The following is a 24,668-nucleotide window of genomic DNA, read 5'->3' on the forward strand; positions in this document are numbered from 1 at the left end:
CTGTAATTAAAATGCCATAGAAAATAATATAGTTAGAATATTATTCACTTCAACCTTTCCAATAATTAAACACAATTATTATATTGACTATTAGTACAATAATTACTGGCTAATTACTTGAAACCATAGTTTTTGTTTTTTTAAGTGACAAGAAGAATATTAGAAAATAAGAGTAATAGTCTGAAAAGTTTCCTATTGATGTCATTTCCCACCAACAATTTTTAAGTGCAATTATGACAAATATATAGATTCTGACCACAACTGCATGTGCTTGTATTTTTTTAATAATCAGCATGCTTTAATGTATGAATATTTATTCATAATTTTTAAATTATACGTTTTAGTGTTACTCAAAGAAATCAAAAGAATGAATACTTAGTAAGGTTATAATTATGAACTTAAATATGTGAGAAGTTGTAACCAATAAATATAAACATACTAATAATTACATTCAGATTTATAAAACAACTCAGATAATAATAAAAATAAAAAATGCATCAATCAAGATGAGCTAACATAAAATTATTTCACTATCTATATACAAAGGTACATTATTATAAAAAAAAAAGAAATGTCTTATGACGTTAATTGTGTGGTTAATTGACAACCAACCACTAAAGAATATCGGTATCCATGATCCAGCATTATATATAATGTAAAAACATATTATAAGTACTATTTGTTCAGAAACTGATAAAACAAAACAGACAAAAAATTTGTGAATTTTCAACAAATGAAATTATTTTCTCTATACAGTTAAAAATATAAGCTCTTAAAAATGGTTACAACTAAAAATACCTTATTTTTTTACTACATCAATTAAATAAGTACAGAAACTTGATTAGTTTTTTATTTTTAGTTCACTGGCAATAACACTGGGGCTAACCTAAAATGTAAATTTAAAGTTAGCTGATGTTTAAAATCTTTAACTTAACATTAATACATGATGGTATGTAATACCAAAACAAATTATGTAGCATGCAGAACATAACTTAACAAAAAGTAAGAAGCAAGCAATAACTTCAAACGTTTGGCAAGAGTGCTATATGCTCAGTTGATTTTTATTTATGACTTTTGTATTGATTATTTATTAAGGTTTAATTCTGTATTATTTCATGTGTATAATGTTTAAAATAATAAATAAAAAAAAAAAAGAAGAACTAAACGTAAACATGTTAGAATTCACTTGGCTCCTTTCAGATGCACTCGGCGCCGGACGATTTAGCAGCTCTTCACCGTTCACACAGCTCCTTTCGGATGGACTCTGCTTCTATCGACATCACTCGGCTCCACCTACCCTGTATAAGCCGGCTCACCACTAGAGTCAGGTCACTTCTTCTTCGTCACTCTCGCTACTTCTGCTTCGGCAGTCTCTCATTGTGACCCCTCTCTTGTGTGTCGTCTCTGCGACCATCGTCTCTCTCTGTCTCTCTGCGACTATCGTCTCTCTCTGTCTCTCTGCGACCATCATCTCTCTCTGTCTCTCTGTGACCATCATCTCTCTCTGTCTCTCTGTGACCATCGTCTCTCTCTGTCTCTCTGCGACCATCGTCTCTCTCTGATCACGGTCTGCAACCATCATTCAAGTGATCATTGGTGCATCTTGCAACTCTGGTATTGTTTGGTCAAGCTTCACACTTCGTGCGGTTGACAAGTGGATTGCACATGTTCTGCAACAATGAATCTTTTTATTGTGTGTGTTAAGGATCCTTTAAACGTAGTGTTTGTGCTTTTTCTTCTCTATAACTGCATTATAAAATATTAACTTGAAGGAACTTATGTAGACGTATATAGGGTCCACGATTGTGTGATTATGTTTTGTGCGACTGAATATCAATATATTGATGTTTTTTCATTCTACAATAATCGTCTGTTGAACTTTCTATTGTGATAATCCAGATTACATTCTGTGCCAGTGAGTATCAAGATATTTGTTTTTCATTAACAAAAAACAGTAATCGTCTACTAAATATTAAGGTAATCCTCTGTTAAACAATGAGATACTATTATTATACTCTGTATCGTTATTATACACCTTGTTTATGTAAAAGAAATATTTAATGTAATAAGTTTACCTATACTTTACTTAAGGATTATTGTATATAAATATCGCATAAGGAGATTTTGTGCAAAGCATTTGTCTTAACAAAACAATAATATGTAATAGTGTTTTTATGCATTTTTTTATTTTTATGAACATGGTTATATAATTCTGTTAAAAATAAAGTCCAATATTCTTTTGGCAAAAACGAGCTATTTGTAATTTTATTTTTGTAACTTTCCCCAACAGTAGTAATGCATGTCATAAATCCTTAATGCTATTTCCTATTATTGTATAGCCACACCCACAAACCTACACGAGATCAGTTCTAACATCATTAACTTGCCTTCTTAATTTTTAATGAGAAAATCCTAAAAATCAGGGGGTAACTTTAAACATCTGAAAATTGATAAATTTTTTAAGGTGACATAAAATTTTACAAAATTATTAGCTACATTTTACACAGTTAATTCAATTAGATTAAAAGTTTCACTTACAAGTATTAAAAATAAGAGATAAAATTATATATGACTCACCAGCCAATACTACAATCAGACACCAGGAGAATCATAAGTTTAACAAAGATAACTATTTAATACAATTAGTTCATGTACTTTTATCAGTCTCTTTTAAATATTTAGATTAAAAGGATCATCAGGATCATCCTCCATATCATTTGGTTCGACAGTATCTGAAGAGGCTGAATCAGAATCATCAGCACATGGTGGTCTTGGACCAAATAAAAACTGGGATTTGTCAATTTTCTTCAATATTTTTTTCTTTTTATCTAAAAAAAAAAAATCAACTTAATAAAAATAAAAAAAATGAAAATGATAAATGTTTTAACATTATAATTTATACATTTTCCTCGCTGAGTATAATGAAAATGAAATTCTTTGTCTTACAATAGAATTGTAAGACAGAAGATAATTTAATTTCTTAATTAACAAATTCTGCCTGCTCTTTCTTATATCAGAGTAACTTAAACCGAACCGAGCAAGGTTGAACTGCAATAATTGAGTGCAAATTTTAACACTGCTACTGTCACTGCTGCTACTACTAGTGCCATTATTGCTTGTGTATGTTACTACTTGTATTGTTGTCAACTGGAATCTATATGCTTCAGGCAGTATAGTTTCATTTTATACATTGTCTTTTCAAGAATGTCTTAGTTAATCAAAGGAAGGATTTCTGGATCCTATCAAGAAACATGTCAGTAAAGTTTCCAAATGCCAGTATCCTAGCAAAGAGTAGTATACAATTTGGTTAAAAAGTGACATACAATGAAATCAGTTTCAAATGCAAAACGAAATTGGCATACTTTCATTAGGACACTAAAGACAAATCCAATATTCAAAAAAGAATTTCTGCCAGTCTGAAAAAAATTTGTTAACTAATTAATTACAACAAATCGGTGTAAAATACACATCTTGCTGCAAGATGTTTCATGATTTAAATTTAAAATCATATCATATAACAATTGTATACAACTTAGAGAACACACAAAACAATATACTGGTTTCTCAAAAACATTGTTGGTGGATAGATAGACCTGATGCTATACTTTATGTTAGTCACAAAGTACATTTGAGAATTTTAATTCACTGGTTACTGAATGACTGAAAATTGTTACCAGATTATGAGCTTCTGGTAAGAGACTCCATGATGAGAAAATTAGTGTATGGTGTGCTGTTTCTGGTAATTGTATAGTGAAAGCCAATATGTATAAAATATAACTGTACAGTACAGTATTTAGCCAATGTATGAAATGAAACTGTGTACTGTACAACTTTTTAAAAATTCTATTCTCAGTTAACAATCATGAAAAGAGTACAACTTCTTTCGAAAAGATGGAGCAATATGTCACACATCAACGATTGACTACTATGCATTCATATGGGCTTTTACAGAAGAATGAACTGTCAACAGAGAATGATGGCACTCCCCAGACTTGTCTAGTTAAAATTTTTTTCCTTTAGGGCTATTTGAAGGATAGACTTTATAAATCATATCTAGACACTATCAATGAACTGAATACACATTCAACAAAAAATCAGTGGCAGTGAAAATTGAAAAAGTCTATTATAATAATATATTATTACTGATAATATTGAGTCAGGTGGTTTTTCAATATTATCGCTCAAGCACAAAAGCACATCACTGTGCAGGGTGCTCACTTCAAACATCTTTTGTAAAAATATGCTAAAAAATGTAACTTTTGCTAATGTAAATAGAGAATTTAATTTAATCTAAGTTTTCATAAAATCTTACATGCCACAACTATGTTTATTCTATAACAGTTTGGTATTAAGTTGATCAGCCTGTATTTGTGACTAAGGCAAAGCATCTAAGATAAAATTTGCGGTAGTCAGAATTGTTTTCTGAAGGAGTAAATACAAATTGTTCTGTGGTGAACAATCTGAACCTGGTCATATTTACAATTTAGTCTTGAATATGACCTGAATCACCGGACATGCTATGTGCAAAATATATGAGAAATTCTATAATCTACAAATTTAATAAATCTGATCTCAACAAATATGATATAATTTGATGCTTTCAATAGATTATACTAGTGCTAGAGACATTTATTTTTTTTGTTACTTTGGTTTACATGAATGTGTTAAAGTTAAAAACAATCTGTTGTATAACCTTTATTGTAATGGAATCAGAACTCCAAAAAAAAAATTTATTCCTAAGACGTAAGTGATTATTTTAGGAAATTTTATTGTGGTGTTGATTTCCAAGAGTTTTAGAAGATGAAATTACTTTCAATTCAGCATAACCCTCATGTACCAACTTTTTTATTCTTAGAATAATAACATATACTGCATGGGCCTGCTTTTATTACTTACTAGGTACAGTACCAAGCTGGATAATGAAATATCATGTACTTATGTAGCATTGCGAACTTATCTGTAAAAGTCATAATAATAATAATTTTTTTTAGTCTATTGTTAACATTTGTGAGTTGATTGTGTGTATGTATGTGATTGTGTGTGTATATATACATATATATATATATACATATATATAATTAAAATGTATATACATAGCAGTTTATATTCACATAAAAATATTACTGATATTGACATGAAAAGAAAACACAATAATTTTTTTTAGTCTATTGTTAACATTTGTGAGTTGATTGTGTGTATGTATGTGATTGTGTGTATATATATATATAAATAATTAAAATGTATATACATAGCAGTTTATATTCACATAAAAATATTACTGATATTGACATGAAAAGAAAACACAGGTAACCAGGAATATGTTCAGCAACTTTAGCAAAATATAAATGAACTAGTTTTAGGTTACTTACCTCTTTTATAATAAGTTAACTGAATAGTGTATACAGAAATTTTTTAGAGTTGAAAGAAAAATGTCTTAAATATGTTAATACATTTTCTGTAGATTTATAAAATTAATTTTAATAATAATCAATACTTAAATCACCCTATTAAAATAATACATCATATTATTTACACTGTGATGCAATCCGAGTTTCCTATATTCTTTATACACAGCAGAAGACAACAACCAAAATGAATGAGACATGTATATTAGTGAAAGTGTGGCTTAATTATAAGTCCTGTTTAATAATTATAGTTACAATAAGAATTCCAATTTCTACTACCACTTTAGTCCATCTTTATTAAATCGTTTAACAGGATTTAAATTAAAAATTATATATACAATAGATTCCATACATAGAATCTCTTTGAGACCAGGGCCATAAGGCCCTATTAAACAATATTAAAGAAAATTGAGGATATACACAAATATAGTTAAAACATGTTTCATACTAAACATGTTTTAACATCTTACTATTCGGAATTTTATTTCTAATACAGTATTACAGTTATATAAACAACATTAAATTACAAAATGATTAGAGTTTTTTAGTGATTTTTTTTATTATTTCATCATCACTTCCATACAACTTGAAAGAAATATGTACTGTGCAGACAAAATATTTTATACACAAAATGTCTTTCCCAGTGGTTAAGAAGTTTTACCGCCCTCCATGTAGCTTTTAAAACATCAGTTAAATGATTTACATAATTAATAGTATTATTTAAATAAAAGAAAGTTTTGTAAAATAAAGAAACGAACAAATTAGTGGGACTTATAAGCAGCATTTTGGGCCGTTAAAACTGGCAAAATTTACATGAATTTTTACAAAATTGCCCCAAATAAACCAGTTTGTTCTATTAACCAGAATTGACTAATATTTTTTTTTATTTTCACCCTAATTACTCTGTCCTTAAGTGCAACAGTGAAATGTTTACAGAAAAGTAAATTTAATCATTCAAAGAATATGCCTTATTCATTTAGATAATGCAATCATCATATTAAAATTCTGATTTATAATAATTAATTTCTGTCAATAACCAGTCGTAAGGAAGCTATTTTTAGATTTATATTCATTAATTTTTTTCTTAAAAATATCCTAAAAAATTTTACAGATCTGATCTAGACTAATCCAGATTTACTGAGGGCCCAGAATTGAATTAAACTATATTAAAGAGCCTGCACAGAAAATATAAAATTCAAGATTTACTTTTTATAAGATAGAAAATTTGATTTTTCAAGTCTAATACAGAAAAAATTATTATTACAATTTATTTAAAATATTATTTTTAATTATTTATTAATAAATTATTTTAAATTTGGAATACAAGAATGCAGATATAAACAATAATCTTCTGTAAATAAACCAAAACATTTTTAGACTCAACAAACCTAACAGTAAATCAGTTAAATACGAATTATATACACATGCGGATAATAACTGATTTGTTTTTGTTAAAATGTTAACAAAAACAAAGCATGAATCTGAAAATAATATGATGGAAATAACAAAAGAAATAATAATTCACCTTTTCTGAATTCAACACCATCGTCATCTGAATCATTAGAAACAACAATATGCTCAGGATTAAATTTTAGCCAGTTATAATTAGCTTTAGTCTGCAACAATCTCAACCAGTTTGATCCTGAAATATAATAAACATAAATCAAAATTAAAAAAAAATTATGCACACATGATAATTAGCAAATTTCCTGAATAATTTACAGTGCATTCGGAAAGTTGCTGTGCACTGGAATTATTGAAGTGTAATGAAACTTTCTGAATTAGTACTTTCTATTTTTATTTCATTATTATGTAGAAACAGATATTACAATAAGTGGAATATTTTATAAAAGGTGTTGAAGATATCTCCAATATTAATACAACACTGCATACATTTCAATTCCTTTTCAAACACTTTAACTAGCTTATGTACTGGAATGTCTCATACATACGCCATTATTGCGGTTTTTAGTTTGTCAATCATGCGTGGTCTGTGGCGATACACTGCGATCTTTTTTCACTGCGAAAGTAATCTGGGGTAGTCAGATCAGGCGATTGTACAGGCCACAGACTTCTTGAAGTGATTCGTTCACCAAAAAAGTCATTGACCAGCTATGTTAGCCATGTGTGCTGTAGCACCATCTTGTTGTAATCAAATGTGGTTGATTTCTACTTCTATTAACCAACTAATAAAGTTTGTAAAAGCAACACAATAATGATCATTATTAACTGTATTTCCAAAAAAAACTGGACTCACAATGCACATTCAACGTGCACCAACCCAGACTCCAATTTTCACTTCGTGTGTAGATTATTCATGTAATTCATGGGGGTTAGTTGTTGATCACAGTCGTTTATTTAGTGAATTAATATATCCTCCCAGATGAAACCAAACTTCATTTGTAAAAAACATAATGTCTAGGATACCTGTGGAATTTTGGTAAATAAAACGTTTAAACTATTGTCTTTTGGCATGATGTGTAGGTTTCAGTTCTTGAACACACATTACTTTGTGAGGGAAAGTATCAATTCTTTTCTTACAGCTTTATGTGCAATAGCAACTCCGACTGACATCTATGCTATGCTAACTTACACATTGACTTTAATGGGTTTTTGGCCATAGCATCCAAAATATCAAACAACTTCTGTTTGTTTAGTTTAGGTGGTGGTCCACTTCAATCAGCATCTTCAACTGAACCTGTAGCCTGAAATTTTTCGATAAGAGTTCAAAAATTGGATTGCAGTGAGGAGCAGGAGGATTTGTAAACTTTTCAGAAAAACATGCGCTTCACTAAATATACTTCTCACTTTCACGAAAGACATGTTTAATGAGAGAAATGCGTTCTGCTACCGAAAGAACCATTACATTTCTCACTGCTACTGACTCCGATAAACAAAACATCATGAAACAAACTGAACATTTATTCACAACTCAACAACTGACATATTGGTTAATTACAGAGCAATCCACAAGGCAACTAACCTAATGCCGAAAGAACAGAATGTACCACTAACAGAACAGAACACGAACAGAACAGAATGTTAGTGTTCTGTTTTCTGTGAATGTTAGCATTCTGTTCAGAAAGTCACTGTGAGCACAGTGACTTTCTGAACAGAGAAGAAAGAAATACTTTCCAAACTAGAACTTACCACGTAAAACCTTCTTCATCTTTACTTCTACCCAGAAACCTTTAGCATAATGCTGCAAAGTTTCTGGATCAATTGGACCAAATAGATTGAAATCAAGTCTATAGAATTTATTTTCATGCCATGTGCTAAAAAAAAAAAAAATTATTAAAATAATGAATGAATAAATGAATATTATTGCTATTAACAATGTTGCTATTTATATTCTAAGTTAAGTAAATATTATTATCACTGGATGGAAATATTAAACAAAATTAATTTTAATATTAGATACAGCAAATAGTTCACTTAAAGGCAAGCAGAATCAGAATTATTTCTAGAATATTAGAAAAATCATTTAAAAATATTTTGCAATTTAAGACAAGATAATGAAAAAAATTCAATACACAAAACTAAAACAATAAAGTAAATAATCTTTAATGTTTGCAAACCAAACTTTTTTTAATGCCTTTCTTAACATTTATATCAGAATCAGACCTGACAAGCACTCTCAAGCACCAAACAAATGGTAAATAAAAATTATATAAGTAAAACACCTTAAACAGTGGTTCCCAAACTTTTCTGAGTCACACTGCCCTTTCTGAGTTGCAGCACCCTTTTACAATTGAAATCTTTCCATGGTGCCCTACCCTAAGTAAAAGTATAACTACTCGTAAATAAGAGATAAAAATAAATAAAATTCATGTATCAACATTATTTTTTTAACTTTATTAACATTAAATTACAAATGTCTTGGTTCAATTAATTATGAAGCTTTTACAATATTTTGCGGCGCCCCTGTAAAGAGACTGCAGCCTCCCGGGGCACTGCGGCACACAGTTTGGTAATCATTGCCTTAAAATAACACTAAAAGCAATTTTTTAAATTATTATATTTGTACAGGCATACCATATTTATAAACACTTTGGTATAACTAACTTAAAGCAATTAATATAAAAAAATATATAATATAAAAATTTTGTTTAAACAATTATCATTTCAACATTATTTAAATTATGTTATTACATTAATTTTGTTATTCATTTGAATTGAAATTGAATAAAATTAAAAAAACACTTTGGTTGCATGTTTTAAAGAAGCTAATACCATCTCTTACAAATTTTCATAACATTTCACGCTTCTGAAGCACTATAATTCAATTTAAATTTTTTTTTCAGCTGGAAAAAATTGCAAGAAGTACCTATAAGGTGTTTTAAGGTGTTTAAAAATTTGCATAATTGTACATTTTTCATTGAAAGTTGAGAAAATTAAAAGAGAAACATTAAATAAAATAGTAAATTACAATTAAAATCAAGAATTTTTATATCATGAAAAGATCTTTATGATATTCTACGTACATTAACATGCCCATATACCATAACTGAAGTGTTTAAAATAGAGCAGGTATCAGTTTCTATTTCATCCATTAAAACATTTGTTTTTTGCAAACATTATAAAAAAAAAAAAATATACTGAAACAAATTTTAAAGTAATCAGTATAGAGACTAGTTAATTTAAGAAACATTATCTAGTGAAAATACTAATGAATTAAAACAAATACTAAATAACCAGGTTTTCAATAGAAAAAGTAGAAATTTTTACCAAAATGTAGCACTTTCAAGATGTACTGTTCGTTCAAAAAGTAACTACACACCTATGTAAACAGAAATTATATATTGAGGGATTGTATACCATGCATTGCATTTAATATTTTCTACTATGGTTGATAATCCTGCTTTGTGAGTAATATGTTTCATAACGCAGTCAGGCTGGTGTTCTTGGAAGAGAAAGTGTATTTCTGGTTCTTTGTTGTTCATTACCTTTGAATGATTTAGACAATGTCTTTCCGTAAATGCTTAGAATGGTAGTATTAACTTTAGAACAGCTAATATTTCTAGTTGAATATGTCTTTTGTGACCATTATGAGTACACAGACAGTGAAGGATCAGTTTTCCATTAGATTTCCAGGTACATCAGTTCCTTATTGACACAGTACAAGTGCGCTAATAAAGAAATTTAGGGAGATAGGGTCAGTACAGTTCTGACCCTATCAGTAGAGGTACCCCATCAGGACTCAATGAAGAAAAAATGCAAGATATATTAGCTACTATGTAACGCAGACCCAACAAGTTCATGTAAAATGTGAAAGCAGGCCTGACAGAAAAACATCAGTGTTTCTAACTGCACATAAGGTGGCAGTTTTAGTAAGAAGCTCATCTCACAAATTGTGAAAGCAGTTCAAATGTTATTGACCAGACTGTGGAAAGCAAATTCAATATGATGAATGGTTTTAACAGTTTCTAGAAGATAACTATTATGATATTTAAGACTACATTTTCTATACAGATGAAATATAGTACACCTCATGCCATAGTGATTCCATTTATCATGGTATGTGCACATATAGAACCGATGTTGTTTATAATCTCCTAACAACCAACATGCTGAACATAAAATTCCTCTACATGACCAATAGATTACTGAGGAAAGAAAAATAGTTAACCGGATATTCTTAGGAGAAACAATAAATTCAAATTACTGGGAATAATTCCCAGTGGCAGAACAAACTGAAAGCAAAATTAATAACGATTAGATTCAACAAGACAGCACAATAGCAGGTACAGCCAGGCAATCCACTAAGTTACTGCAAGAGGTTTTCAGAGATCAAATCATTTCTCAAAGCTTGTGGCCACCTTGTTCTTTAAACTTAAACCTACCGTTTACTTTTGGGTATATGCAAAAAGGAATGTTTTATTGAAGAAACCCCTATAGCCAACAAGAAGTTCAAACTATTATTTTTGATTTCACCAAGAATAATCTACATGAACAACTTGTGTCTTCAAGAACAAGAAAAATGGGTACACATATGTAGGATGTTCAAGGGGGTCCATTTCCAGCAATTACTGTATGGTAAATCATTATACATAGCTGTATTAACGCAAGACCAGTTGTATAGTTACTTTTCATATGCACTGTATATTTTCATCACCAGAGTGAAATTATTATTAAACACAGACCAATTAATAAATAACATTATTAAGTTAACAATTTTAAATATACATCACATTTACTTTGCCACAGTTTGCAATTTTCTATCTCTAGCATGATTTTTACCTCAAAGATGAGAATCATCTCAAAACTGCTATATTTTGTTAATTTTTTTTACTTCTTTTAATATTGAATCTGATAGTTGTGCATTTAATACATATTATATTGAATTAATTGAAAATAAAATACTACCTAAAACACAATGTCCTGTACGTCCACTTAATGTTATATATCTCGACACCAATAAGTTTAATATGTACATAAATAAATTCAAGATCCTGATACCAGTAAACTAGAGGAGTATGTACAGAACCCAGTTGTTTTAATTGTGGCACATCAAGCTGACAAACATCCTTATCTGATAAATCATTTTCTGTATTTGAAATTTTTGATTTTTTACTGCTTTTAGAATCATCACCACTACTCAAACATTTAACAATCTGATTAGATGTATTCTTATTATCTTGCAGAATTTGGGATCTACTCATGTAATTAAGTAAAATATTACTCTTTTCTTTAGGTGATGGTAGCTTCTTTCTTGGTAATGAGAATAATGCTGGTTTTGACTTGGGCAATGACAGTATTGCAGATTTTGATTTAGGAAGAGACAATATTGCAGGGTTTTCTTTAGACACAGATTCTAGACTTGTCAAAATATTTGGATTAGTCTCAGCTGTAGATGTTGATGCAGAATTACATAATTTTTCTGTTGTACTTCCATTTATTTTTAATTCTGATGATTCAGTAATCTATTAACAAAAAAACCCAATGTATATTTGAAACAAATACTTTATAAAAAAAGTGTGTGTGTATATATATATACACATGGTATATATATTGGTATATATACACACTGTATATATGTGTATATATGCACAGCTGTATCAATATATGTATATATATATATATATATATATATATATATATATATATATATATATATATATATATATATATACACACACACTACAGAAACTATAAATTAAATAATATGACAGTTACCTTATTTTTTCATATCTTACAATAGTGCAATCCACATCTTCAGCTGTAATTTACTTTTTAAGTGTTTATATCAAACTATATACAATACTCAAATACAATTAAATATATATAAAATTTTTTAATAATATATGAAAAATTTTTTTTTTATAAATTAAAATTGAAAATCAGGAATTAAAATATAAAAATTCTTTTAAAAATCACAAATTCAAACACTTTTAAAATATATAAATTAAAAATTACATTTATTTGGTAATACTGGAAATCAAGAAATATAATAATAATAATAAAAGTTTAGACATTTTGGAGAAATTTTATATACATAAATATAAAAGGAAATTAAACTTTATCAACTTGCAAACAGTATATGAAGATGACACACTTGAGATTGCCATAAATGGCAGTACTTTTTTTCTTTTTGATAAAAATAATGGTAATGCATAAATCCAATTTAATTCAAATTCACACAGTACTACAACATGAGCTAGCCAAGATACTTGGTACATTTTTCTTATTTAAATTTATTTTAACTTTCTATCAACCTGACATCATATTTTTAAATATGTAGTTTTTAATAATTTTAAAAAATTTAATTCCTATAAATTATATATTTTAAAAAAGCTCTTTTAATTTATGATTTTTAAAAGAATTTTTATATTTTAATTCTAGAAATTTCAATTTTATTTTATAAAAAAAAATTTTCATATATTATTCAAAAATTTTGATGTGGATTGTGCTACTGTAAGACATGAAAAAATAAGATTATACTGTCATCTTATTTAATTTATAATTTCTGTACTTAGGTGGATCAAGTTGGATTATATATACAATATATATTAGTAGAGAGGGGATATAGGTCTTAAAAAGATTGAATTAAGAAAAATTATATATATATATATATATATATATATATATATATATATATACACGAGGTGCGACAATAAAGTAATGAGACTGATGTGAAAAAAATGTTGCTTACCGTTTTAGTCATGTTTAATGTTGTCTCCTTCAAAGTAGTTCCCCTCTGATTGCACACACTTATTCCAGCGCTTGTGCCATTGATGGTAACATTTCTGGAACTCATCTTCTGTAATATCCTCCAAGACCCTCGTCACAGCTTTTTGGACATCTTGTATTGTTTGGAAATGGTGTCCCTTGACCGCCATTTTGACTCTTGGAAATAGAAAAAAGTCGCATGGAGCGATATCTGGTAAATAAGGTGGCTGTATTAGTACTGAAATTTGTTTTGAGGTTAAAAATTGCTGAACTGACAGAACAATATGGGATGGCGCATTATCGTAATGCAGAATCCAATTATCAGCAATGTTGGCACGGACACGAAGAACTCGTTTACTAAGTCTTTCTAAAATTTCTTTGACTGTCCAGCAGGCACCCACTCTTTATGAACAATTCCCTTGGAATCGAAGAAGCACACAAGCATGCATTTCACTTTTGACTTTGACATGCGAGCTTTTTTTGGTCTGGGTGATCACTTTGAGCACCATTGCGTACTTTGGCGTTTTGTCTCTTGGATCGTATTGTCTCTGATCGATCCTTCATCACCAGTGATAACACGGCTCAACAAATCTGGATTGATTTCAGTTTGTTCTAACAAATCGGCTGCCACATTTTTCCGTGTTTCTTGTTGTGTGAGATTTTTGGGGACAATTTTTGCACAAATCTTTCTCATACCAAGATCTTCTGTTAATATTAGATGAACCATTTCTTGATTGATGTTGAGTTCTTCTGCAATCGTTTTCACAGATAATCTTTAATCAGATCGTACGATTTCACGCACCCTGGTCAAGTTGACATCTGTCCATGAGGTTGATGGTCGTCCACTGTGGTCTTCATCTTCAACATTCGTTCTGCCTTCACTAAAAATTTTATGTCACCGAAAAACTTGAGCTCTTGACATAATTTCCTCTCCAAAAATCTTCTGAAGCTTACCATAAGTTGTCGTCGTGTTTTCACCCAATTTAACGCAAAAAGAAATGGCATACCGTTGCGCAATATTTTGCAGTTTCATTTCTGTGATGAGACACAAACACGTGTTCACTTATTACAGCACAACTCACAACTGAGCAGTTGTATCAATGTGCTGCTTGGACTAGAAGTAGCTTATAGACCATGGTCAAAGATCATGTGCCTACGCAAGCTGCAGGGTTGCCAAATCTTGCAAAGAAAAATCAGTCTCATTACTTTATTGTCGCACCTCGTATATACAATCATTTTATTGAAATTAATCTTTTAAGTCATATTATTACTCTGTACTGTTAAATTATATTAAATAAATCACCTAGTACAGGATATTGAAATAAGACATATCTACCATAATTTAAATTAAGGTAAGGTTAGTTGGTTTATTTAATTAAAAAGAAAAATAAATACACACACATACACAAACCAAGATGTATGAACTTTTACATCTAACTTGGAGATGTTTTATTTATTTAACACTCCTGAACCTATTTAAAAATACATTGCAGGCATCAGTGTTTTTTTTTCTTAATAAAAAATTATCGTCTACAAGTATTCCAGTAATGTGTGAAAGTGATTATTACAATACATATGAATAAATATTGAAGCCATGCACCTCAACATTAAGGCTTATAACTATAAAATAGAATTATTAAAAAATTATTTTAAAAATTGTTAATATTTTTCTACAATTAAAAGAAAAGAAAATTTTAATATTACAAAAAATAAATTTTAATTATAAATTTGGAATACTTACATGTAACAATTCTTTGATTATTGCCAGAGGATTTTCAATGCAATCATCATCATCCTCCAGAGCCTTGTATAGCTGTTGCAAATGTTCATCAACTATACTGCAAGCAGGATTACACTGCATTTGAGGTACAATTTCAGTTCCACTTGATTTAACTGCAGTACTGTCTTGATCACATTTATCCCAATCTTCTTCTTCATCATCTTTGCAAGCTTCAAAATTTTGATCAGATGCACCCTGAATGTACTCCATATATTTATTACAGACACTGTCTAACCATCCCTTTTCTTCAATTTGCCAATTGGCTTCTGCTTGTACAACTAACTCTTTATTTAATAATACAACAGGAGTTAGTTCAGTATCCAATAAGGCAACAGCGTATTTTCTCCCTCCAGTAATTTCAGCTTTTAATTCTAAATTTAACACCTATAAAAAAAAGTACTACATTGAAGAGAACATTTTTACTTTAAAAGAAAAAAAATACTTAAAACTTATAAAATGTGTATATTTTAGAAATATTATGAAGCTCCTTAGACAGTAGCAAGCATTACTACTGATGAGACCTATTTTAAAATGATAAAGAAATTCATGCAGTAAGTCATACAATAGTAAACATTTCATATATTTTAGTTTCTCTGTTGTTTATCTTAAACATGTTAGTAGGAACAGTAAGAGCATTTTGAGTTCATAGCATTTATTTTATGAGCTATACATAAAAATTGCAAATCTTTGCATTGAGTATCTTGTTTCCATCAGATGATTTGAAGAATTTCTTTCTGTTGAGTTGATTGCTATATTTGATTGATATATTTGATTATATTAGTTGATTGATATATTTTTTGTACTCGAGATTGAATGTGATTTTGAAAGAAATCCATAGCAACCTTTTCTGAAATCACTGGTACATTTGAATGTTGGTTAATGTTCGTTAGAGAAATTTGTTTTCTATATTTTATGTAACAAATTTTTAATTGTGCATTAATTATTGTCTTCTATTTGACGTAAAATTATTCTGTAGAAATTAATTTATTACAAGTTTGTCACAAAGTGATTTTTGTTAGTAAACTAGATATAAAAGTTACTTACAGCAAAGTTATAATTTGCATTAGAACAGTGTCTTAATGTTTTCAATACAGTATGTCTCAAAAAAATCTACCAGTTTGTTACTGAAAAAGGTGGATGGATATTCAGTTAAAAATTAAGCACATCTTTTGAAACAAATTAGGTAAATGGAGAGCAATTATTTCCATAGATCTTTAATGAGAATTAATCTACTCAAATTGAACAACTTTGGTAGAACTTTTAATGTCAAATTCATTCTTTTTTTCATCTGATTTCAGACTCAATATTGTAAACATTGGTCCAGTAACTCGAAAAATTAATAAAAACTCTAATCAGGATTTAAATCTCTTGTAGTTGTGGTAGACATTGCTGAATGTGGCAAATTCATTTCAAAAGCAGACTGATGCAAAATGAAGAAAATAGATAGAATCAAGAACATCACAGTGAAAATCATATAATTAAGGGATAACATAAGCAATTAAGTAGCCTACTTTTACAAATATTATTTTAAATATACATAATAATATTAACTTAGGGAAAATCTTAACAGAGCTAAGGGATACAAATAATTACTTAATAATAATAAACAGAATGCTTACAAAATTACTTGTTGATTTAATATTACTGAGATTGACATCAGAATAATTCAAATTTTTTTTAAACATTTTGTTCCAATTCAATTAAAGAGTGGACACTTCCTTGTTCTTTAAAATACACTAATTTTTTTATTACTTCTAATGTTTTATTACTATTAGGTACAGAAAGTGTTCATCTTCGTTAACACTGTCTCCACAATTTTCTGACCTTCATTAATTTATTTCAATTACGATTTCTTCATCTAATGTTTCACTAATAAAGAAATATAATGTTATCCACACTTAAATTTAAGAGAGAAAAATACCATTAAGTTCATTACAATTTTCCAATTCACACACTACAAATTCTTTTTATAAACTTCACTTAAAATCAACTCCAATAAAACTAGCTTTCTTGAGATGATAAATTTATCTCTTTTAATTATTTTCTAAGACATACCCATCATACAATCTGAATCGAATGAATCTGAAATTATTTAATTACTTTATTTATACGAAATTTGTGATATTGTTTCAAATTTTTTATGGTTCTCATTTCCTTGGGTTTAAATTTCATAATTCATAAAACAGCCAATTCATTGCATAGTTTAAAAACAGAAAGAGGGCAACAGCTGTCAAACAGAACTTCATTATTTTATAAAAAATATTTTTATCCAGTTTTTGAACCCAATTTTCAATAGCAGTCAGCTGACATCTGTGCTTCAAGTATACTCAATGGGAAAATTAACTCACATTTTTAAAGTAACTTGGACAAACATTTTTTAAGTAACGCCATTTATTAAAATAGTGTAATATTCTATATCAGTCATAGATGGCATTAATTAAAAACAGCAGTAGCTCTTTGGTTAGTTTTCCACTGACACATAGATCTCCTTTCAAAGGGTCAAGAGTACAATTATAAAATAGTTCCAATTGATCAACATTTATAAATCACTCAAGAATATATTTTAATAGGGAAGCAAGTTTATTCTTCCATTGATTAAATGTTCTTCTAACATGTAAATACTCTACCACGAAAAATCTGCTATCTTTGTAATTTGCTAAAAATTAAAGAGAAATCTACTTTTTTTATAAATATTTAAAGCTATTCAACTCTAAGTTTAAATTTATTTATAATATTATAACAACTGTTGGTCTCATTTCAAAATAAGCTGCTACTTTCTTCTTAACATTTCATATCAGGTCTCCCTGATAATGACTTATCCATCAGGCGTATTCCTCCCCGTTCTGAGCACTATGTAAAAGCACTTCTGTGCCTTGGATAATGATGCAATCCTTAATGTTAACCAGGAAGTTCATCTCCTTCCAACTCTCTGCACCCCTCAATCTTTTCCTGAAGAACCAATTTCAAAGTTGATACTAACTCTTTCTTAAAATGTGATCCAAATAAGCCAGCTTCCTGCACTTAATACTTGCCAGGAACTCTTGTCCAACCCCGACTCTTCTCAAAACTTCTTCATTAGTCCTCCTTTTCATCGATGGGATGCAGCATACTGCTATATTACAGCCTCTACTTTCTTAAATTACCTCATCATGAACCTCTTTTCATGGGGAAAAAGCAAGCAGGATCTACTCTTTGTCTTTTATTTGGTCTACTTCTGCTACTGTTGCCTTCCATAACCTTCCCTTTATCACTTAAAACAGGAGACTGAAATCTCAATAAAGTATTCTATATGTTTTCTTATGCCATACTTTCCCTTCTTCTATTTTCTAAAGCCTTTTTAATTAAATACTTTCCTTTTTTAGATCAATTTTAACTCACAAACAGGAAATGCTAAAAAATAGATTTCCTCCTGTTTAATAAGAGATAAGAGGCAAGTCAAAACCTCCACAGAAATATTTCATTTATCATTAAGATAAACAAACAGAATTGTCTTCCACACAAACAAAATTCTGACTGAATATGAATCATAAACAGACTATAGATAAAGATGTACTAATATAACTCCTGCTACCAAAACACAATTATTGAATCAAATTATAAGCTAGAATGCAAGGAGTGTACTGTAATGGGGCAGTTTTTCCATTCCTTATAGTACTGAAATCAGAAGAATATCTGTGGACAACTTGAGGTTTTTTGACTGATTTCTAGTCAGGTACAAATAGAAACAAATAATTTTCTTACAATTATTTGAATTACTTAACAATTACACATAAAACACAAACACAATTAGAGCAGACACAGCTCAGTTGGGCACTCAAGAGCTTCTGACTGTAGAAAGAATAGAACAGCAAAATAAAATAATTTAAAAAATTAAATTTACAGCAGTTCAGAATAGCCGAGACAAAGAGGCTTTATGTAGATCATATACACAGAAAATTCATGAAAAAAAAAGAATTCTCATTGCAAATTTAACATAATATTCAAAGTACGTAATATATTATTTTACTAATGATGTTAATAAATTTATACGTGTACATGATAAGGAAAACTTATAATTAATTACCTCACAAACAGAATCACATTTTTCAACAATAAGATACATACAAATAAATATAAGCTAAATGGGTGTACTACTACCAAAGTAACCTCTGATCGGGCGTTACAAACAAACCGGTTGCCATAGCAATTTAGTGCATAGCATATGTGCTCATCAGATAGTCATGATGATAGTCAGATAGACATCATGTGCTCATCATAGTGCATGCCCTTATTCTAATCCCACATATTTTCAGTTACCATTTCATTCTGTATTTCATGTAAGTACTACGTGGGGAAATATGGACCTCCACAATGATCACCTGATTGTTGTGGCTGCTGCTAGTTGATGAGCCCAAAGTGTCATTTGTGCTTTAAAAACAGAAGGAACAATTGCGATAGAAATCACTTAACTATACTATGCAGTTTATAAAAATAATGTAATAAGTGATGGTTCTGTGGGAGAATGGTGTAGGTAATTCAGGGAAAGGCGAACTAATGTGCACAATGAGGAAGGAAGACAGCAACATATCATTGGGAAAGATGAATTTGTGAAAAAAAAAAAATTGAACATGCCGTTCATGATAAATGTTGCTTCATACTTACTGAACTTAGCGAAAAGTTTTCTCAAATTTCTAGGTCCAGTCCTTACAAAATTCTAATATACAGATTGATTTTCGGTAAGTATTGTGCATGGTGGGTAGTGAAACAATTTACAGGTACTCACAAAACAAAAATAATAGAAGCATCTCAATATTCATCAGAGACAAAAGTACAGTCCAAACAGTGAATGAACTCACACTTACCCAAGTCAAAGAAATTCAAACAAATCAATCAAAAAAAAAAAAGATAGCTACAGTGTTTTGGGAAAGTAAAAGAACTATGTTGGCAGAATTTATAATGACAGGTGTGACAATAACCATAGACGACATTTATTATGAAACATTGATGAAGCTTATGAGAGCAATAGAGAATAAACGGTGAAGGATGCTAACGAAGAGGATAGTTTTTTGTGTGACAATGCATGATCTTCCACTGCTGCTAGCATTAAGCGTGTACTGAACAAGTTTAAGAGATTGATTTAGGGACCATCCTTATAGTCCTGATTTGGTATCATCTGATTTTCATTGGAGTCAACAAAATTGATGTATTGGCTAAATACTACTGAACTCTTCAAAAGCAATGAGGAACTTATAAATGGAGTCAATGAATGGATAGATTCTTTGGCAGTGCCATTCTTTGAAGGGTATAGGCAAGCTGGTATCATGACACAACTGATTGGTATACAAATACACAACTAAATAGTAGTTGTAATTGGGCAGGTCTATGTACAGAGGAAATATAAGAATGTATGTAAGTAACTTTTGTAAATAGTAACTTTCTTCAATTTATTTTGTTTACTTCTACTTGATTGGAGGTTAATTTATAAATAGCCCTAACTCACAGGTTCCCGGTGAGTTAGCCGCTAGTACCTAGCCAACCTTTCACAGAAATTTTGAAGTTCATTTCAACAAAGTGCTGCGATGAAAGCCATTTCTTCGTGTGACTGAAAAGATGAAAATCACTCTACACGAAGTCTGGGCTATAAGGAAGATGATCAAAAACGTCCCATTGGAACTATTCCAGAAGTTCTTGAGTTCTTCAAGCACTGTGAGAACGAGTGTTGTCATAAAAATCATGTTGTGATGACAGCACATGGCAACGTTTTTTCTGAATGTCTCGCCTAGGTTTCTTCAAAATTTCACAATATACTGCTGAAGTAGCTGCTTGCATCACAGAACTTTGATGACGAACTTCAAAATCCATGAAACGTTAGCTAGGTACCCAGGCAGCTCAATTTTATGAAGAAGGTAATCTGTAAATTAGTGAAACACTGATGATAAATGCTTGAACTTATATAATCTAAAAATTGCATTTATATAATTCATATACAACTGATGATGCGGGATCCCACAAAACTGCTATTGGAATAAACAAGAAAAAATGAAGTAAGTGTCATTTCATTTTCTTTGTAATTCTGTACTTGGGTTGTTCAAGTTGGTTTTTTTGATTATAAAAAATACATATATATAAAAGAACACAAACATTCTACCTTCTTTAATACACAATGATAATGCAAGCTGAACTCACATAGGCTGACAATGTTTTCCATAGTCCTACTTCCACTTCAACTAAAGTATATAGAACTGAAACAGAATTTTCACTCCATCCACTGTCCTGCAATTTCTGTATACCAGCCAATCTGCATTCAATAGCCTGAAAACAAAATCTTTTTTTTTGTTACCAAGATCAAAAACATTAGAGATAAAACAATATTTCACAATCTTAACACACTATTTCTTTTTCTTTGACTCTGAACCAATCAAATAAATTGCTATATTTATTTAATAGCAAATTAATGCTACTAATCCTAATAAGTTGCTTTACCTATAAATACATATTTGTAATGCCATATAACATTGTAGAGAAATGTATACCTTGGTGAGAGGAAGCAATTGCAATAACTTTACAGGAAAGTAACTGCACATTATAACAGTAAAAATCTTTTTCAATGATTTTGATTTTGTTTTCAATTGCTCTGACACTTTATCAAAGTATTTCATCAGTTCAAGGTACTATAGACTATTTATTACTTAAAATTATCCATTGTGATCATCTTTCTATACTGGTATAAAAATGAGAGCATCATTTTTTATACAATGTTACAGAATCCCTTATATCTGTTTTTTTCTAATTTAATAATAATAAATTTAAATAAAGCTATTGTTTCTAAGTCACCTACAGAATTTTCTGTCAAACTTCTATTTTACTCTGTTATAAGAGTACAACTTCAATTACACGATTACGTAACAAACTGCGATAAAACACTATACTATCCACTAAAATATAATTGATGTAAGAAAGTTCTAAAAAAATTACTATAGAAAAAAGGCTACTACTTGTTTTTTTTTATTTTTTGACTAAATCCCAATGGATCTTTCATTTCTTCTTTTACATGTACTCTCACCAAACAATTTTTATTAATTGACTATTTCTAAATGTTTTGGCTGAAAATTGGAGAAGGATGAATTTAATTAAGTTCATAAACATTCATTAACCCTTAATCAGACTTTTGGTATTCAAATAACACACAGGGGCCACAATTAATTTTTTTATTAATAAAAAAGATCCATATTATAATAAAACAAACCTGAAGTGGTAATCGTGTTACAAGATCTGCTGGAATTTTTGCTAACTGATTCCAAGATAACATACCAAAATCTCCATGATCAGCATAAAACACTTCTACTTTATCTGTTTCTGGAAAATTAATTATTTTTGCACGATTCCACCTAAAATATATAAATAAATATTATTTTGAAAACACATTTAAATTTTAAAAAAAGTATTATAATATTAATGGCTTTTAATGCCACTATGCTTTAAATGCATAAATATTTATATTTTTATTTTATGCTTTTAATGCACAAATAGATAAAACAAAGAAACAAGTTACTGGATGTAGTACTTCTGGATGCTATTCAGCATGCAAACAATTGATGCAAGTGTAAACTTGCATCAATTGTTTTTAAGGTAATCTGATGAAAATTCAGAAAAATATTAACAGGTGTGATTACAAATAAAATATGTTTTGTGATTTATTTATAAATAAAAATTAAAATATAAGCCTTTAAAAAATATACCAAATTTAATTTTGGATACCATTCTCTTCTGCAGTAAATCTGTTGTGCAATGATATACCGTTAGAAGCCTGAGAATGATGTATCAATGCTCTATCCTAAGAGGACTGCTGGAATACTCTAAGGATGTTCTTAGAGCCCAATAGGTACCTTCTGCAATTCAAACTGGATCTCCAACACAATGCCAAAAACAGTAAGCTTTCAGGATTACGCTTTATCTTGGAGAATAGAAAGAAGTTGTAAGAGAATAAATCCAATGAATGTAAAGGAATGGAGCAACAATATTGTAGCAAAGTTCAAATTCTTATTAGCTTTGGAGGGAGCATTGTTGTAATGAAGTACAACACAATTGTTCCTGCACAACAGTTTAGGTCTTCAACACTCAACAGCCTCTTTCAAGTCTCAGGAGGGCAGGAACATTATGTAAGGAAAGGAAAATAAGGTGAAAAAATGGGAAACTGTAATGTGAAACATAAAAGGAAATTTAATATAAATATGACTAAATTATTTTAATTAATATATTTAGTCTGAGTCCAATCCTTGATAACCTACTTCTACATTCATCATACCAAATATGCATCATTACCAAATTAAACACACTAGAAATAAATCTGATGTTCTATTTCCTTCCCACCTAGATAGTTCCAACCTCTAATAATATTCCATCGCAGTGATCCTGTTGAAAGTTAATTCTGAACCTTATTCCTGAACATAACCATGGATAGTCAACATTATTAATTTTATTTTCATCCCAATTGTGATGACAGAAAGATATTACAGAAAATATGGACTGGGAACACACAAATAAAGGTAAAAAAAGGCTTACTCAGTTTTTTAGAAAGATAAATGTTCATAACTAATACTTGACTTAAGCTTAATTTAGAAATAAGGAAGAATTAAATAGATAAATCAGTACATAAACTTAGAATACCACATTAGTCTTGCAAAGTGAAAATGAAGTAAAAACTTAACCAGCAATTTATTAGAGCATTTTTTAGAAGGAAGTAGTTACATGGTAGGATGGGGTTTTAGACTTAGTAAGATTTTCTAAGACAATGAAGTGTGTCCCAAATCTCTTTTGTAATTGCACGGATAATAGATTTTCACAAAAAGCATGAAAAATACAGCATAGAAGATTGAAAAAATAAAGAAAAATTTCTCATTAAAAAAGATTAGAAAACTTAAATTATTCTAAAATACTTACGAATTATCTTCTAAGTACAATGCTAAACACAAGTCTCCAATATTTAAGTCACCCTTTTTCAGAAATTGTCTCTTCTCTAATTTATTAATATCTTTTTGTAATTCATCCAACCTAAAAAAATTAAAATGTAGCTTAAACATGTACTATAAGCAAAAGGATTGGTTATTATTGGCCAAAAGTCACATTTGGGAATATTTAACTACAGATTAGCATAATTTTTCATTATAACAAATATAAAAGAACACAACTCATTTTTTTTATAAAACAACAAAAAGACAATTCCGAGTCACAAAAGCCCTACAAATAGAAATAAAAGTTAAACATTGATAAGCATAAAAAAGCAGCCAATCAGAAAAACTAACCAAAAGAAGAGAAAACAAATGTAAAAATAATAT

The 24,668-nt window shown here is 29.4% G+C and overlaps 1 protein-coding gene across 9 annotated transcripts in view; it reads right to left on the minus strand.

The window, feature by feature from the left end:
* Positions 1-24,668, minus strand: part of LOC142320626 (putative ATP-dependent RNA helicase TDRD12) — a 126,145-nt gene that overhangs the window by 29,298 nt on the left and 72,179 nt on the right. For 6 of the 9 annotated variants that reach the window (XR_012755454.1, XR_012755457.1, XR_012755452.1 and 3 more), the window contains exons 20-27: positions 24,274-24,384; positions 22,580-22,721; positions 21,520-21,645; positions 15,316-15,738; positions 11,772-12,328; positions 8,556-8,680; positions 6,931-7,047; positions 2,578-2,828 (exon numbers count right to left, since the gene is read on the minus strand). Coding sequence is in view for 2 of the 9 variants with exons in the window: in XM_075358640.1 (XP_075214755.1) it covers positions 2,671-2,828; positions 6,931-7,047; positions 8,556-8,680; positions 11,772-12,328; positions 15,316-15,738; positions 21,520-21,645; positions 22,580-22,721; positions 24,274-24,384 (1,759 nt within the window). In the remaining 7 variants the exon portion in view is untranslated. Of the gene's footprint in view, positions 1-6; positions 2,829-6,930; positions 7,048-8,555; positions 8,681-11,771; positions 12,329-15,315; positions 15,739-21,519; positions 21,646-22,579; positions 22,722-24,273; positions 24,385-24,668 lie in introns of those variants that run through there. The other 3 variants (XM_075358640.1, XM_075358639.1, XR_012755455.1) reach the window with 2 other exon arrangements.

Source organism: Lycorma delicatula, chromosome 2, assembly GCF_047948215.1.
Source record: "Lycorma delicatula isolate Av1 chromosome 2, ASM4794821v1, whole genome shotgun sequence".
NCBI lineage: Eukaryota > Metazoa > Arthropoda > Insecta > Hemiptera > Fulgoridae > Lycorma > Lycorma delicatula.